The sequence below is a fragment of the Heterodontus francisci genome, chromosome 10 (assembly GCF_036365525.1).
Source record: "Heterodontus francisci isolate sHetFra1 chromosome 10, sHetFra1.hap1, whole genome shotgun sequence".
NCBI classification, from domain to species: domain Eukaryota; kingdom Metazoa; phylum Chordata; class Chondrichthyes; order Heterodontiformes; family Heterodontidae; genus Heterodontus; species Heterodontus francisci.
The window spans coordinates 111,232,097-111,249,578 of NC_090380.1; the positions used below are offsets into that span (position 1 = coordinate 111,232,097).

The window sequence follows — 17,482 nt, forward strand, 5'->3', positions numbered from 1 at the left end:
CGAGATGGCAGAAGAATTTCATTATGTAGAATTACTTAGATTTACAGGACAGAAACTGGCCATTCAACCTAACTGGTCTATGTCAGTGTTTATGCTCCACATGAGCCTCATCTAACTCTATCAGCATATCCTTCTATTCCTTTCTCCCTTATAGACTGATCTAGCTTTCTCTTAAATGCAGCTATGCAATAAATCTCAACTCCTCCATGTGGAAATTCCACATTCTAACCACTCTCTGGGTCAAGATATTTCTCCTGAATTCCTTATTGTATTTATTACTATCTTATATTTATGGCCATAGTTCTCTGCATCTACCCTATCAACTTCTTTCATGATTTGAAATACCACAAATAGGTCACCCTGAAGCCTTCCCTTTTGTAGAGAAAAGAGCCCCAGCCTGTTCTGTCTTTCCTGGTAGTTCTACCGTCTCAGTTGTGGTATCATTCTTGTAAATCTTCTTTGCCTTTTCTCCAGTGCTTCTGTATCCTTTTTGTGATTTGGAGATCAGAATTGAGCACAGTATTCCAAATGTGGTGTTATCCCACTCAGTGCCTGGAACACGTTGCCAGCGGAGGTGGTAGACGCGGTCACGATAGTGTCTTTTAAGATGTATCTAGATAGATACATGAATGGGCAGGAAGCAAAGAGATACAGACCCTTAGAAAATAGGCGACATGTTTAGATAGAGGATCTGGATCGGCGTAGGCTTGGAGGGCCGAAGAGCCTGTTCCTGTGCTGTAATTTTCTTTGTTCTTTCTTTAGTGCAGTTTCAATCCAAAAGATAGAAGACAGGATGAATGAGAAAGCAGTTGATGCCACAATTAGATTTTAAAGGTTTATCAGTTGTAGGAGGAAACAAAGGTTGAGTGAGGAAAGGAGTCTGTGGTTCTAATATAGTGGGCAAGAATAAGTTAGAGCAGGAGGCATGGTATGGTACTCTTGACTTTAGCAAAGTGAGGATGTGAGGATGGAGGCATATTCAGAGGTTAGGGGAAGCAAAAGAGGAAAGTTTCTGAGGTGCCGTCACCATAGAAGCATGAACAAAATAAAGGCAGGACATTCAAAGTGCTGTATTTTTTAGTTGAACCAGCTCCGTATTAAGATGCAGCCTGAAATATACACACTTACTCAGCAGGGTACGAGCTAAGAGCTGAAGTTTTGTGTTGAGATAGAAAGCAAGCAAAGATTTAGAATAAAAGCAAAATACTGCGGATGCTGGAAATCTTTGATAAAAACAAGAAATGCTGGAACCACTCAGCAGGTCTGGCAGCATCTGTGAAAAGAGAATCAGAGTTAACGTTTCGGGTCAGTGACCCTTCTTCGGAACTGACAAATATTAGAAAAGTCACAGGTTATAAGCAAGTGAGGTGGGGGTGGGGCAAGAGATAACAAAGGAGAAGGTGTAGATTGGACCAGGCCACATAGCTGACCAAAAGGTCATGGAGCAAAGGCAAACAATATGTTACTGCTGTGTTGAAAGACAAAGCCTTTGCTCCATAACCTTTTGGTCAGCTATGTGGCCTGGTCCAATCTACACCTTCTCCTTTGTTATCTCTTGCCCCACCCCCACCTCACTTGCTTATAACCTGTGACTTTTCTAATATTTGTCAGTTCCGAAGAAGTGTCACTGACCCGAAACGTTAACTCTGATTCTCTTTTCACAGATGCTGCCAGACCTGCTGAGTGGTTTCAGCATTTCTTGCTTTTATCAAAGATTTAGAATAGTGGATTTTGCTTCAATAAAAGAGTCATCAAACTGTGCCACCAAATGACAGAGCCATTTCTGAGGCTTCTGCCTTGCAAGCTTGCTGTGTAAAAAATAAAGGAGCTCAACTTCTTTGTAGAGTTTGGAATGATGTTTGGCTTTCAGTAAGACTACTTATTATCCACATTAACTTCAAAGCAAATGACCTCTGAGAGGAAAGCCCTATTCATTGGGTCAACTCAGAATTGCATAAGTATATAAAAGGGGGAGTTAAACATACATCAAATTTTTCTATTCAGTGACTTATTTTTTGTCGGCTTTGCAAAATGAGGAATTCAGTGCTGGGAAAACAGTTTGCACCAGGTGTCAGCATCAGGCACTCTAGTATGGGATCATGAAAGGATGAAGCTGTTCATCATTGTCTTTCATCAAGTACCGTCAAATCAGTTTTATTACAGAACTGGATGCAGAATTAAAAATGTCTCTATAGAATCTACATTGATGAAGAGATAGTAAGGGAAAAATTCCATTCTCACTGTGCTATACAGTGCACCAAACAATGGAGATGCTGTTCAAGATCAAGACTGAGAATTAATTAAGAAATTCATTTTACCCAAAAGAAAAAAAATTATATTCTTATAGTATATTCCATTCATGATTATTTGTGTCATTTAAAAAAAAAAACTAAAATTGAAAGCTTACAAAAAGGCTGAAAATGTGATGCTACAAAGTTCATCTTCAGGTCACACATGGGATTGTCCTGGAGTCTCCAGGAATTGAAGATTAATCTCCAGGACACTGCTGTGAGCAAACGAATGAGATAAGTCATTAAAAAGGCCTTTTTTTTCTTTTTAACACATTTGTTTATTAATTATAAAAATATTAATGATGGGGAAACGAGGCTGTTTTACCAGGTGGGCTGGTTAGAGGCGTGAGGTGATGTGATGAAACCACCAGGAATACATCCAGCCAGAGGTGCTGACCCTAGTAACACATTATTTACATTTGCATTCACTTTATCACCACAACCAGACACACTTTTGTTTTAAATCCCTTGCTGCCATTGGAGAGATGATGGCATTATGGTAATGTCACTGGACTTGTAATCCAGAAGCCCAGGTTAATGCAATATTAATGTGGGTTCAAATCCCACCTGGTGAAATTTAAATTCAAGTAATTAATAAAAAGTCTGGAATTGAAAGCTAGTCTCAGTAATGGTGCCATGAAACTGTCATTGATTGTTGTAAAAATCCACCTGGTTCACTAATTTTCTTTAGAAGGAAATCTGCTGTTCTTACCTGGTCTGGCCTACATGTGACTCCAGACCCACAGCAATGTGGTTGACTCTTAAATGCCCTCTGAAATGGCCTAACAAGCCACTCAGTTGTCAAGGGCAATTAGGGATCGGCAACAAATGCTGGCCTTGCCAGCGATGCCCACATACCATGAATGAATAAAAAAAATGCGCAAGCTCAGGATTATAACATTTAGCAGGCGTGGGGATGCCCTCTTAGGGCTGGTATTGAAAGTGGGTAGACGTCAAGAATTTGCATCTATTTAACACCTTTACATAGTAAAACATCCCAAATCACTTTGCAGGAGTGTCATCGACAACATTTGACACTGAGAAACATAAATAGATATTTGGACTGGTAACCAAAGCTTGGTTAAAGAGATAGGTTTTAAGGAGTGTCTTAAAGGAGGAGAGAGAGGTGGAGAGGTTTAGGATGGGAATTCCAGAGCTTAAGACCTGGGCAGTTGAAGGTATCGCTGGTGGAGCAAAAAAAAATAAGGGTGCACAAGAGGACAGAATTGGAGGAATGCCACGTTCTCATATGTTTTCGGGATAGTTATAGAGTTGGGACAGGTTATAGAGATAGGAAGGTGTGAGGCTATTGTGGGATTTGAACACCAGGATGAGAATTTCCAATTTGATTCATTGCTGGATCAGGAGCCAACTTAGGTCAGGGAGCACAGAGGTGACGGGTAAATGGATTATGGTGGAGAATTCAAAGTTTGTAGATTATCTCAACTTAGAAACAGCATAAATGAAGAGAGATCATAACCACAAAGGAAAAGACTAAAACAGAGGAAGAGACCAGGAATGTTGAGCTCAGCAGACTGTAACGGGCTATTCTTCTACAATGGCATCCCATGTAACATCAGTGTTTGCTGTGAGTGCCTGTAACATTTTTAATACAACTGCAAGTCTTTCTGACTATGTGTTTTAATTTGTTATTAACATAGGCACAGGACTGATGTCTTGCCTCCATACTGAAACAAATTTACATTTCTAATAAGCCACAGTCTGGTCTCCATATTACAAAAAAGATACAGAGGCACTGAGGAAGAAGCTGAAAAGGTTTATGAGTATGATACCAGAACTGAGAAGTTATACTTTTCAGGAAAGATCAAACAGGCTGGGGCTCTTTTCTCTGGAAAAGAGAAGGCTGAGGGGTGACCTAATAGAGATCTTTAAAATTATGAAGGGATTTGATGAGGTAAGCATAGAGAAAATGTTCCTACTTGTGGGGGAATCCAAAACTAGAGGTCATAAAAATAAGATAGTCGCTGATAAATCCAATAAAATCCAGGAGAATTTTTTCTACTCAGAGTCACACAATGTTGCCACAAGGAGTAGTTGAAGTGAATAGCATAGATGCATTTGCAGGGAAGCTAGATAAGCAAATGATTAAGAAAAGAATAGAAGAGTGTATTGATGCAGTTAGATGAAATAGGATGGGAGGAAGCTTGTGTGGAGCACAAACACCACAATGGACCATTTGGGCTGAATGGCCTATTTCTGTGCAGTAAATTCTATGTAATGCGATAGACAGTGGGACCTGCAGGCGGATCAGAGAGCTATGTCCGAACAACAGTGCAAAAAATATTTGGTGATTTTTGACTATTGCAAGATCGATGGAAATAGAGCGAGTACATGTGATCAAAGTAGCACAAACTCTTTCAAATGGATTGAGGACAGCTTTCCAGATCAATATGTTTTTAATCAGTGGGACAAATAATCACCATGAGAGTACAAGACCAATTGGGAAATAGCGATAGCAACATAAGAATAGAAGAAGATAATGAGTCAAAGGTAAGGATGCTGGACTAGAAAAATGGAAAGTTCATTGTGATATGAAAGATATCTGGGTAGAAAGATAACAAACAGTTCAATGGAGCAGCAATAGGCTATCTCAAAATATGGTAAGGGTGAGATGAAGAAAGATGGGAGGAGGCTCGTGTGGAACATAAACATTGGCATAGACCTGTTGGACCGAATGACCTGTTTGCATGCTACAAAATTCTATGTAAAAGTCTTTTTCAAACTTCCATCTCATCTTTCTAGTGACAATCCCAAGTTAATGCCTCCTCACTTTCTGCTTCACCGACCAGTAAAAACAATCTTTCACAAATCAGTCTTTCAAAAATGTTCATAACCCTGAGAACCTCGATTAGATTTCTTCTTAACCTTCTCTGCTCCAGTGGAAAAAGCTCCAATTCATCAAGCCTTCCTGCATAACTACAGCCTCTAGTATCATTCTAGTGATTTCTCATTGTATCCTTTTATGTCTTTAACATACTTCCTATTATATGGTGAGTTGAATACTCCAACTGTGGCACTATCCTTTTAGAGGTGCAAGAGTGTTGATGCCAGGTCAGGACATGATTATCTTTGGTTGTACTGCTTCCCACAGATTAGCATATTGATATTTACTGACAAAGGTTAACTGTGGTCAATAGCATCTTGGGCAAAGTACCAGAGGATGACTTGTACCCATAGAACCTGACTGGTAGTAGAAGTTGATGGGTTGGATCTTGCTAGAGTGGGGCATTTTGCAGCACACAACATCAGTTAGACATTTTCCTGAACCCTTCTACTCAAAATATTTTATGCCGTAACTTTTTGGAAGAGTGAACTGATAATGGCATGGAGAGGACAACAGGGCATCTGGGACCTTGGTGAATGCTGGGACCAACAATGAGTCTCCTTCACCAATGAGGTTTAAAGATTGAGAAAGAAACAGGTGAACAACAAGCAAGAAGGGTGAATTAGAGTTACGTCAGGAACCAAAAGAGAAATAAAGCGAGGGAGAGACTGAATTAAAAGAGGAAGAGAGAAAAGAGGTCCAAAGGAAAAGTAAAACTTTCAAAAAACAATCTTTATTTTGAAAATCTCTAACAACAATTTGTTACCTGAGGGAATGAGATTCCACAGTAGAAATTGTTCCCTTTCTGTTGCAGGCAAGTCTTGAACAATTATTGCATCATTATGCTCTTAATGACTGGACCTAATGATCTGTGCTAAGTTTAATGGGCATTAAATAAGCAGATCCAGCAAGTTGCTAAAAATAGCTGGGAGGCTTAAGACAAGATGTTGTTTGTGCAAGGTAATCAGTGGAGTGATGTAAATCAACCAGCAAGTTCTGCAGATCCACAACTCATGCCATACCTCTTAAACTCTTGGCCAATTTGTACATTAATAACAAAGTGGGTAATTAACATGCCATTATTTTTCCATCATAATCCAGCCCAATGTGTTCTGAAGAGGAGTGGGGAGGTAGGGGTGGGGTGGGGATGAAGACTATTGGTAAATAAAAACAAAATTGGGGACTCAATATCCAGGACATTGCAGACATGAATGTTTTATGTTACCATTTTAGATTATGGTCATTCATGGCTTACATATCACCATGACAGAGGTAGGGAAAGATAATTTTTATTGATGGACCAGCTCTAACAATCCAACAGGTTATCAGAAAGAATAATAATGCTATGATTTTTGTTTCTTGAAGATTACCCCGGCAGTGGATAGTGACTTCGGCAGGTACAACTGCACAGCCAGTAACCGGATAGGGACCAGGTCTCAGGAGTTTACCCTTGTCCAAGCTGGTAAGTGATGCTGTTAAGCAGAATCCCTTTATGTTCTGTTTAGCAAACATTGATGTTGATGATAGGAGTTGATGAAAAAAAATGCCCAAATTTTGAAAGATTAACCCTTGTCCGAACTTGTTAACGACAGTGATGAGTTGTAATTTTTCCTTGTTTTCCCGCTAAGGCATTATGGTTGCAAGGAAATTCATATGGTTATAGGTGTAAACTCTGGAATTATCTCCCTAAGCCTCTCTGCCTCTACCCCTCTCCTCCTCCTTTGCGATGCTCCTTATAACATACCTCCTTGTGTCAAATTATGTTTGATAATGCTCCTGTGAGGCCCCTCAGAATGTTTTAATATTTTAAAAGTCCTACATAAATGGGAGTTGTTGTTAAGAAATACCTTTGGAACTGAGAGAATGTTTTCAGTTTTCTTTTTAAAAACATAGGAATAGGAGTCAGCCCTTCAGCATGTTTCGCCATTCAACTAGTTCGTGGCTGGTCTCTATCTTAGCTTCATCTACCTGCTTTGGTGGGCGGCGCAGTGGTTAGCACCGCAGCCTCACAGCTCCAGGGATCTGAGTTCAATTCTGGGTACCGCCTGTGCGGAGTTTGCAAGTTCTCCCTGTGACCACGTGGGTTTTCGCCGGGTGCTCCGGTTTCCTCCCACAGCCAAAGACTTGCAGGTGATAGGTAAATTGGCCATTGTAAATTGCCCCTAGTATAGGTAGGTGGTAGGGAATATGGGGTTACTGTAGGTTTAGTATAAATGGGTGGTTGTTGGTCGGCACAGACTCGGTGGGCCGAAGGGCCTGTTTCAGTGCTGTATCTCTAAATAAATAAATAAACCCTTAATGCCCTTACCTAACAAAAATCTATCAATCTCAGTTCTTAAGTTTTCAATTGACCCCAAATCAGAATTTTTGGGAGAGAGAGTTCCAGATTTCCAGTACCCTTTGTAAACTTCCTTCATGTTCTTCTCCCCTACTGTGTCTCTGCTTTGCCAACCACATCTGAGAGTGTTAGAGGGGCACTGGGTGTCTCCCATTGGGGTTCCAGACTTAAGGTTCAGAAAACCTCCCATCATTCATTCCCTGTGGTTTTCCATTCACCTGGTAGAAACTCTGTAGTATTATGTGGGGTTAAGACAATAAGATAGACTACAATGTCAGTGGAAAGACTTTTGAGGCATGGCCTCTCCTCTTCTCGGTTTGGAGATCAGCGTGATGAAGGGACCCTATGAAATAGGAGCAGGAGTTTGGCCCTCCAAACCAGCTCCACTATTCACTATGGTCATGGCTGATCTTCCACCTCAACTCCACCTTCTGGCACTATCCCTATATCCCTTGATTCCCTTGGTATCTAACAATCTGTCTGTGAATATACTCAACGACTGAGCATTAACAGATCTCTGAGGTAGAGAATGCCAAAGAATTCTCTGAATGAATTTTTTTCCTCATCTCAGTCTGAAATGTTCCACTCCAGGACTTGAGCACAAAGGTCGAGCTGACAATCCAGTACAGGAATGAGGGTGCTGCACTGCCAGAGGTGCCGCCTTTCAGATGAAACATTAAACACAGGCCCCATCGGTCCTCTCCGCTTGACATAAAAGATCCCATGGCACTATTTTAAAAAAGAACAGGGGAGTTATTCTAATATAAAAGCAAAATACTGTGGATGCTGGAAATCTGAAATAAAAACAAGAAATGCTGGAACCACTCAGCAGGTCTGGCAGCATCTGTGGAAAGAGAAGCAGAGTTAACGTTTCGGGTCAGTGACCCTTCTTCGGAACTGACAAATATTAAAAATGTCACAGGTTATAAGCAAGTGAGGCGGGGGTGGGGCAAGAGATAACAAAGGAGAAGGTGTAGATTGGACAAGGCCACATAGCTGACCAAAAGGTCATGGAGCAAAGGCAAACAATATGTTAATGGTGTGTCGAAAGACAAAGCATTAGTACAGAATAGGTGTTAACGGACTGAATATTGAACAGCAGCAAGTGCAAACATGAAAAAAAAACAGTGGGTAAGCAAACTGAACAAACTAAGATGAAATGAAATAAATGCAAAAAAAAGGTTGTAAAAAATGTAAAAAAGAAAAAAAGAAGAAAAAAGAAAAAACAACAAAAAATAAAAGTAAAATTGGGGGCTGTCATGCTCTGAAATTATTGAACTCAATGTTCAGTCCGGCAGGCTGTAGTGTGCCTAATCGGTAGATGAGATGCTGTTCCTCGAGCTTGCGTTGATGTTCACTGGAACACTGCAGCAATCCCAGGACAGAGATGTGAGCATGAGAGCAGGGGGGAGTGTTGAAATGGCAAGCAACCGGAAGCTCAGGGTCCTGCTTGCGGACCGAGCGGAGGTGTTCCGCAAAACGGTCACCCAGTCTGCGCTTGGTCTCCCCAATGTAGAGGAGACTACATTGTGAGCAGCGAATACAGTATACTACACTGAAAGAAGTACAAGTAAATCGCTGCTTCACCTGAAAGGAGTGTTTGGGGCCTGGGATAGTGAGGAGAGAGGAGGTAAATGAGAGGTATTACACCTCCTGCGATTGCAGGGGAAGGTGCCATGGGACAGGGACGAGGTGGTGGGGGTAATGGAGGAGTGGACCAGGGTGTTGCGGAGGGAATGATCCCTTCGGAATGCTGACAGGGGAAGGGAGGGGAAGATGCGTTTGGCAGTGGCATCATGCTGGAGGTGGCGGAAATGGTGGAGGATGATCCTTTGGATATGGAGGCTGATGGGGTGGAAAGTGAGGACAAGGGGAACCCTGTCACGGTTCTGGGAGGGAGGGGAAGGGTTGAGGGCAGAGGTACGGGAAATGGGCCGGACACGGTTGAGGGCCCTGTCAACAACAGTGGGAGGTAATCCTCGGTTGAGGAAAAAGGAGGTCATTCCAGAAGCACCGTCATGGAAGGTAGCATCATCAGAGCAGATGCGTCGAAGACGGAGAAACTGGGAGAATGGAATGGAGTCCTTACAGGAGGTAGGGTGTAAAGAAGTGTAGTCGAAGTAGCTGTGGGAGTCGGTGGGCTTATAATGGATATTGGTAGACAACCTATCCCCAGAGATGGAGACAGAGAAGTCGAGGAAGGGAAGAAAGTGTCAGAGATGGACCATGGACCAGGGGACTTATTCTTCCTGTCCTGGCCAATATTTATTCCTCAATCAACATCACAAAAAATAGATTATATGGTCATCATCACTTTGCTGTTTGTGGGAGCTTGCTGTGCGCAAATTGGTTGCCACATTTTATACATTACAACAGTGACTACACTTCAAAACTGTCTAATTGGCTGTAAAGTGCATTGGAAGATCCTGAGGTCATGAAATTTCCTATTAAGCACAAGTCTTTCTTTATTGTGCGACTGTAACCCCTAGTTCTGGACTCCACAGTCAAGGGATACATCCCCCAGCATCTACCCTGTCAAGCTTAAGAATTTTACATGTTTTAAAGAGATAACCTCTCATTCTTCTAAACTCCATGGAATAGAGGCCTAGTCTACTCAATCTTTCCTTATAGGACAATGCCGTCATCCCAAGAATTAGTCTAGCGAACCAATTTTGCATTCCCTCACGTATGTCCTTCCTTAAGTAAGGAAACCAAAACTGTACACAATACTCCAGGTCTGTTCTCATCAATGCCCTATATAATTGCAATAAGACGTCTTTACCCTTTGCATCCTCTTTACAGCTTATTTCCCCTCCTAATTTTATATCATCAGTAAACTTGGATGCATTACACTCATTCCCCTCATCTAAATCATTGATATAGTGTTAAATAACTGAGGCCCAGGTACTGATCCTTACAGTACCCTACTATTTACAGCCTGCCAACTTAAAAATTACCCGTTTTTCCTTCTCTGTTTTCTGACCATTAACCAATCCTCAATCCATGCTAATATATTCCCTCCCCCCTCCAATCCCATGGGGCCTAATTTTATGTAATAACCTCTTATGTGGCACCTTATTGAAAATTCAAATGAACTGCATCCACTGGTAGCCCCTTATCTAACCTACTAATTACAACCTCAGTAAACTCGAACAGATTTGTCAAGCTCAATTCCCTTTCATAAATCTGTGTTGACTCTGCCCAATATCATGATTTTCCAAGTGCCCTGTTATCAAGCCCTTAATAATAGATATTAGTGTTTTCCCTACTACTGATGTCAGATTAACCAGCCTATTGTTCCCTGTTTTCTCTCTCTCTCTCCTTTCTTGAATAGTAGAGTTGTGTTTGTCCAATCCCCAAGAACCATTCCAAAATCTAGAGAATTCTGGAAGATCAACCGTCGGATGTAGGCCACCAGGTCCATGGGATTTGTCAGCTTTTAGTCCCATTAATTTCTTCAATAATAATAATTTCTCGAAGTTCCTCAATCTCACGGAACCTTTTGTTCCCCTCTTGGTGTCTTCTACCATGAAGACAGAGACAAAGTATTTTTTTAATGGCTTGCCATTTCCTTAATCCCCATTGTATTTTCTCCTGCTTCTGCCTTTGAAATCCACCTTTGTTATTACGAATCTTTCTTTTTACATATCTGTAGAAGCTTTTACAATCTGTCTTTATGTCACTTGCTAGTTTACTTTCATATTCTACTTTCTCTTTGTCAATAATTTGGTTATCCTTTGCTGAATTCTAAAATCCTCCCAATCCTCAGGATTACAACATTTTAGACAACACTATAAACCACTACCTTTCATCCAATACTATGTCTGACTTCTCTTGTACATTGCACCTGTTCTACAGCACTCAGCACTGGAGACTCGCGACACAGCTTTATCTCACTGCCTGCACGCTAAACTTTTAAAGCATCAGTTACTTCATCAACAAAATGTTTATCATTGAATCACAGAATGGTTACAGCACAGGAGCAGGCCAATCGGCACACTGGGCTGAATTTGATGAGGCCTCTTCCGGGAGAGTCCCGCCACGACCCCCAATGCTGAGAATGCCCCGCCGCATTTTACACGTGGCGTCGAAGCCTCGGCGCGGCCCCCCCCCCCGGGCCTTTATTTGCCTACTCTAATTTATGCAAAAAAATGTTAACTGAACCGGGCAGCCATCCCGTGCTGATATTGCGGCCGGTGACCGGAAGTCCCGCGCCTTCCAAACCGTTTGAGGATTCAAGGCGAGACACTGGTGGGGAGGGGCAGGAGTGAAATTATCAGGGTTGTGGGGGGGGCGGTGGGTGGGGGAAGTGGGAAAAACACTTTTCATTGGCTGGGGGGATGGTGGGAAGGGGTTGAGGGGCAAATGTGCCAAGGTTGGGGGGAAAGCTCGGGGTGGGAATAAAATAAATGTTCGAGATATAGGCCAATAAATAAAACATTGGGGTTGGGTGGGTGGTTGGGGCTGAGGTTGTTGGGAAAGGGCCTCCAGCTTTTCATTTGCTTTTTTAAATATGATGCACAGAAATGTACCTTTAAAAATTTAATTTGTTCCTAAGGGCTTGAAGCCCTTTAAAAATGGCGGCGGCGGCTGCGCGGTGGCGCCGGACGCCATTGCCGGAGACGGAGTGGACGTCCTTTCTACATCATTGGGGGTGGCCGTTCTGCCCCCTCCCTCTAAATGAGCCCCCGTGTGAATTACTGTGGGGGCTCAGCGGCAGCGCATCTGCCACCTGAAGGCCATCGACTTTATAGCATGGCGTGCTAATAAAATTCAGACCATTGAATCCAAACCTTTTACCATCTAGTTACAAAGACAAGGTTTGTGGCTTAAATCAGATTTGAATTTATCATTACATCATTTTCTTGCTATGAACGGTAGGTACGACACTGAATTGCATACAAAGTCTGTCTTTATCTCCATCTTAACAAGTCCCAATCCTCTTTTGTGTCATCATAGCTCGGTGGGTACCACACTTGCCTCTAATTCAGAAGGTCGTGGGATCAGGTCCCACTCCAGAAATTTGATCACAAAATCTAGGCTGACACTCCCAGTGCAGTACTGAGGGAGTGTTGCACTGTTGAGGTGCTGTCTTTCAGATGAGATGTTAAACCGAGGTCCTGTCTGCTCTCTCAGGTGGATTAAAAGATGATGCTATTTGAAGGAGAGCGGGGGATTTCACCCCAGTGCCCTGGACAAATATTTAACCATCCATTATCACTAAAACAGAAAATCTGGTCATCATCACACGGCTGCTGGCACGAGCTTACTGCATGCAAATTGGTTGTTACATTTCCCACACTACAACAGTGTACTTCACGGACTTTGAGGTGCTTTGGGGTGTCCTGAGGTTGTGGAAGGTGCTCCCTGAATGCAACTTCTTTCTTTTTCTCTCTTACGTGGATTCCAGTTCACATCTTACTTCTTTTCCACAAAGGAAGAATTTTCTTTCTTTTTTAAAAGTTGAAGAGCAAAGCCTGCCTTAAAAAGCTAGACTCAGAAGCTGATCAATATTCAAGGTGATACCTCAGACTCGGATTCTGTCTCTGTAGGTGGGCAGCATTTGACTGATGTAGAAAAGCTCTGTGCTTCTTTTCAATGACACAAAAGTTGCCTGAAGCCTTGTGTCTCTTAGTGGTTAACCCAGCACAATGTCCTTAGCAAGTTTCTAATGCAGGTAGATTCAGTGGTTTTGATTCCAGACCCTGTGGGCTAAGAATTATAGGATGCCATAATTCCATTGTGGTCCATCAATCTGCGTAATGTGTTTCTTCAGTGCGGAGGCAGAGAGCAACTAAGCAAAGAGGGCTGACAATGACCGACAGGCCATTCTCTGATTCCATAATAGAAAGGGGAAAATGTTCAATGGAGCACTATTGTAAATACTGCCATGGTGAAGTAAGCTTAAACTAATATTAGAGATGTGACAGAGATTATATTTTAAAGAGGGAGTCTTATCATTGTGGCTCCTGTTGAAGAAGGGGTCTTACCATTATGGCTGTGTATCAAAAAGTCATTTTCTCCATCGTGGCTTCTTTTTAATAAGAAATTAGTTATTCTCTTGAAGCCTCACTCCAGGTCAGATGAAGGCTATGTGTTTTCTGTAACATTAGGGATGCAATTATGTTCTGATAAACTTGTATTGACCATGGTGAGACCACACTTGGTGAACTGTCAACAATTCTGTTCTGCCGATTATAAAAAGGATTTAGAGACACTGGGAGAAGGGGCAAAAATACTTATTAGAATGATACCAGAACAAAGAGGTTATGCCTATTGGGAAAGACTGAACAGTCTGGGCTTTCTTCTCTAGAAAAGAGTAAACTAGGGGGTGACTTGACAGAGGTCTTTAAGGTTATGATAGGATTCAATAGGGTAGACGTAGAGATGGCTACACTTGTGGGTGAGACCATATCTAGGGGCCACCAACATAAGATACTCACTAATAAGTCCAATAGGGAGTTGAGGAGAAACTTCTTTATCCAGAGTGGTTAGAATGTAGAACTCACTACCACAAGGAGTAGTTGAGACGAATAGCATAGATACATTTAAAGGGAAGCTGGATAAATACATGAGGAAGAAAGGAATAGAAGAATATACTAAGAACAAAGAACAAAGAACAGTACAGCACAGGAACAGGCCATTCGGCCCTCCAAGCCTGCGCCGATCTTGATGCCTGCCTAAACTAACACCTTCTGCACTTCCGGGGCCCATATCCCTCTATTCCCTTCCTATTCATGTATTTGTCAAGATGTCTCTTAAACGTCGCTATCGTATCTGCTTCCACCACCTCCCCTGGCAGCAAGTTCCAGGCACTCACCACCCTCTGTGTAAAAAACTTGCCTCGCACATCCCCTCTAAACTTTGCCCCTCGCACCTTAAACCTATGTTCCCTAGTAACTGACTCTTCCACCCTGGGAAAAAGCTTCTGACTATCCACTCTGTCCATGCCACTCATAACTTTGTAAACCTCTATCATGTTGCCCCTCCACCTCCATCGTTCCAGTGAAAACAATCCGAGTTTTTCCAACCTCTCCTCATAGCTAATGCCCTCCAGACCAGGCAACATCCTGGTAAACCTCCTCTGTACCCTCTCCAAAGCCTCCACGTCCTTCTGGTAGTGTGGCGACCAGAATTGCACGCAATATTCTAAGTGTGGCCTAACTAAGGTTCTGTACAGCTGCAACATGACTTGCCAGTACTGATGAAGTTAGATGAAGAAGGGTGGGAGGAGATACATGTACAGCATAAATACTGACACGGATCTTTTGAGCTGATTGGCCTGTTTCTATGCTGTATATACTTTGGAATACTTATTACAAAATATAATCAGAAAAGTGGTCTTGAAGGGAAGTGTGATAGGAAAAGTTCAAAAGTTTTAATATATTATATGGAGTTGTTAATTGTGTTACGACCGAAGCTGAAGGAGTGCAGTCTTTCTCTAGTTCCACTTCTCCGAGGGTCACAACATATATTTAAATGTTTTAATCAGTTACCAATACAGCCAATTATATACTTTATTTTAGTTTCAGAATAAAATCTACCAACCAGGTTTATTTACAAACAGCAAAATTATTAATTTATTATAAAACAAGACTTATTCAATAAAGATGAAAAGCTTATCAACACACAGGTTGAAATATGAAAGTTCCCTTCTAAATTAACCCAATACTCACACCCGTTAAAGAAAAAATAAAGAAGTTTTCTCTGCAGAGATCTCTTTACAAAAAAAAGAGAAAAAAAACTTTGGCCAAATACTTAATTCTTGAAGGAAAAGGATAAGACACAGTATGTTCCCAGCTGGTCCTTTATTCTAGTGTCCAAATACGCATAAATGGCTGTCACTGGGACCTTTTGGAGCAGTTCTTTTCAGGCGATGTCGAGAATTAGTCTGGCAGGCTTTCCAGGAGAATCACCACAAATATCCCCATCCTCAATGATGGGGGAGCCCAGCACATCAGTGCAAAAGATAAGGCAGAAGAATTTGCAACAATCTTCATACAGAAGTGCCAAGTTGATGATCCATCTCGGCCTCCTCCTAAGTCCCTAGCATCACAGATGCCAGACTTCAGCCAATTCGATTCACTCCGCGTGATATTAAGAAACAACTGAAGACACTGGAAACTGCAAAGGCTATGGGCCCTGACAACATTCCGGCAATAGTACTGAATACCTTGCTCCAGAACTAGCTGTGCCCTTCGCCAAGTTGTTCCAGTACAGCTACAACAAAAGCATCTACCCGACAATGTGGAAAGTTGTCGAGGTATGTCCTGTCCACAAAAAGCAGGACAAGTCCAACCCAGCCAATTACTGCCCCATCAGTCAACTCTCAATCATCAGTAAAGTGATGGAAGGTATTTTCAACAGTACTATCAAATGGCACTTGCTTAGCAATAACCTGCTCAGTGATGCTCAGTTTGGGTTCCGCCAGTGCCACTCAGCTTCTGACCTCATTACAGCCTTGATTCAAACATGGACAAAAGAGCTGAACTCAAGAGGTGAGGTGAGAGTGACTGTCTTTGACATCGAGGCAGTGTTTGACCGAGTATAGTATCAAGGAGCCCTAGCAAAACTGAAGTCAATGGGAATCGGGGGAAAACCCTCCACTGGTTGGAGTCATACTGAGCGCAAAGGAAGATGGTTGTGGTTGTTGGGGGTCAATCATCTGAGCTCGAAGACATCACTGCAGGGGTTCATGAGGGTAGTGTCCGAGGCCCAAGCATCTTCAGCTTCTTCATCAATGACCTTCCTTCAATCATAAGGTCAGAAGTGGGGATGTTCGTTGATGATTGCACAATGTTCAGCACCATTCGCGACTCCTCAGATAGTGAAGCAGTCCGTGTCGAAATGCAGCAAGACCTGGACAATATCCAGGCTTGGGATGATAAGTGGCAAGTAACATTCATGCCACACAAGTGCCAGACAATGACCATCTCTAACAAGAAAGGATCTAACCATCTCTCCTTGACGTTCAATGGCATTATGATCGCTGAATCCCCCACTATCAACATCCTGGGGATCATCATTGACCAGAAACTGAACTGGAGTAGCCATATAAATACTGTAGCTACAAGAGCAGGTCAGAGGCTAGGAATCCTGTGGCGAATAACTCACCTCCTGACTCCCCAATGCCTTTCCACCATCTACAACGCACATGTCAGGAGTGTGATGGAACAGTCTCCACTTACCTGGATGGGTGCAGCTCCAACAACACTCAAGAAGCTCGACACAATCCAAGACAAAGCAACCCGTTTGACTGGCACCCCATCCACCACCTTTAACATTCACTCCCTCCACCACCGATGTACAATGGCAGCAGTGTGTATCATCTACAAGTTGCAGATGCACTGCAGCAACTCACCAAGGCTCCTTCGACAGCACCTTTCAAACCCACAATTACTAGAAGGACATGGACAGCAGATGCATGGGAACATCACCACCTGCAAGGTGCCCTCCAAGCCACACACCATCCTGACTTGGAACTATATCGTCATTCCTTCACTGTTGCTGAGTCAAAATCCTGGAACTCCCTTCCTAACAGCACTGTTGGTGTATCTACACCCTAAGGACTGCAGCGGTTCAAGAAGGCAGCTCACCACCACCTTCTCAAGGGCAATTAGGAATGGGCAATAAAAGCTGCCCTAGCCAACTACGCCCACAACCCATGAATGAATAATAAAGTAAGTTAAACACACTACGAAAGAAGTTCTATTAAATAAAGAAAGACCTACATTTTTATAGAACCTTTCATGATCTCAAGACTCTGCATAACACTTTTCAGTCAATGAAATATTTTTGAAGTGTAGTCACTGCTGTGACGTAGGAAATGTGGCAGCCAATTTGCACACAGTAAGCTCCATCGATGAGCTAATGATTATATAATCTGTTTTCGTGATGTTCATTAAAGGATAAATATTGCCCAGACACTGGGGAGAACACCCTTGCTCATCTTCAAAACAGTGCAATGGATCTTTGTCCACTTGAGAGGGTAGGCAGGACGTCGGTTTA

The 17,482-nt window shown here is 42.4% G+C and overlaps 1 protein-coding gene across 3 annotated transcripts in view; it reads left to right on the plus strand.

The window, feature by feature from the left end:
- Positions 1 to 17,482, plus strand: part of LOC137374715 (neural cell adhesion molecule 2-like) — a 1,514,570-nt gene that overhangs the window by 1,154,924 nt on the left and 342,164 nt on the right. For all 3 annotated transcript variants that reach the window (XM_068041260.1, XM_068041261.1, XM_068041262.1), the window contains exon 11: positions 6,502 to 6,598. In XM_068041260.1, the coding sequence (XP_067897361.1) occupies positions 6,502 to 6,598 (97 nt within the window). The remainder of the gene's footprint in view (positions 1 to 6,501; positions 6,599 to 17,482) is intronic.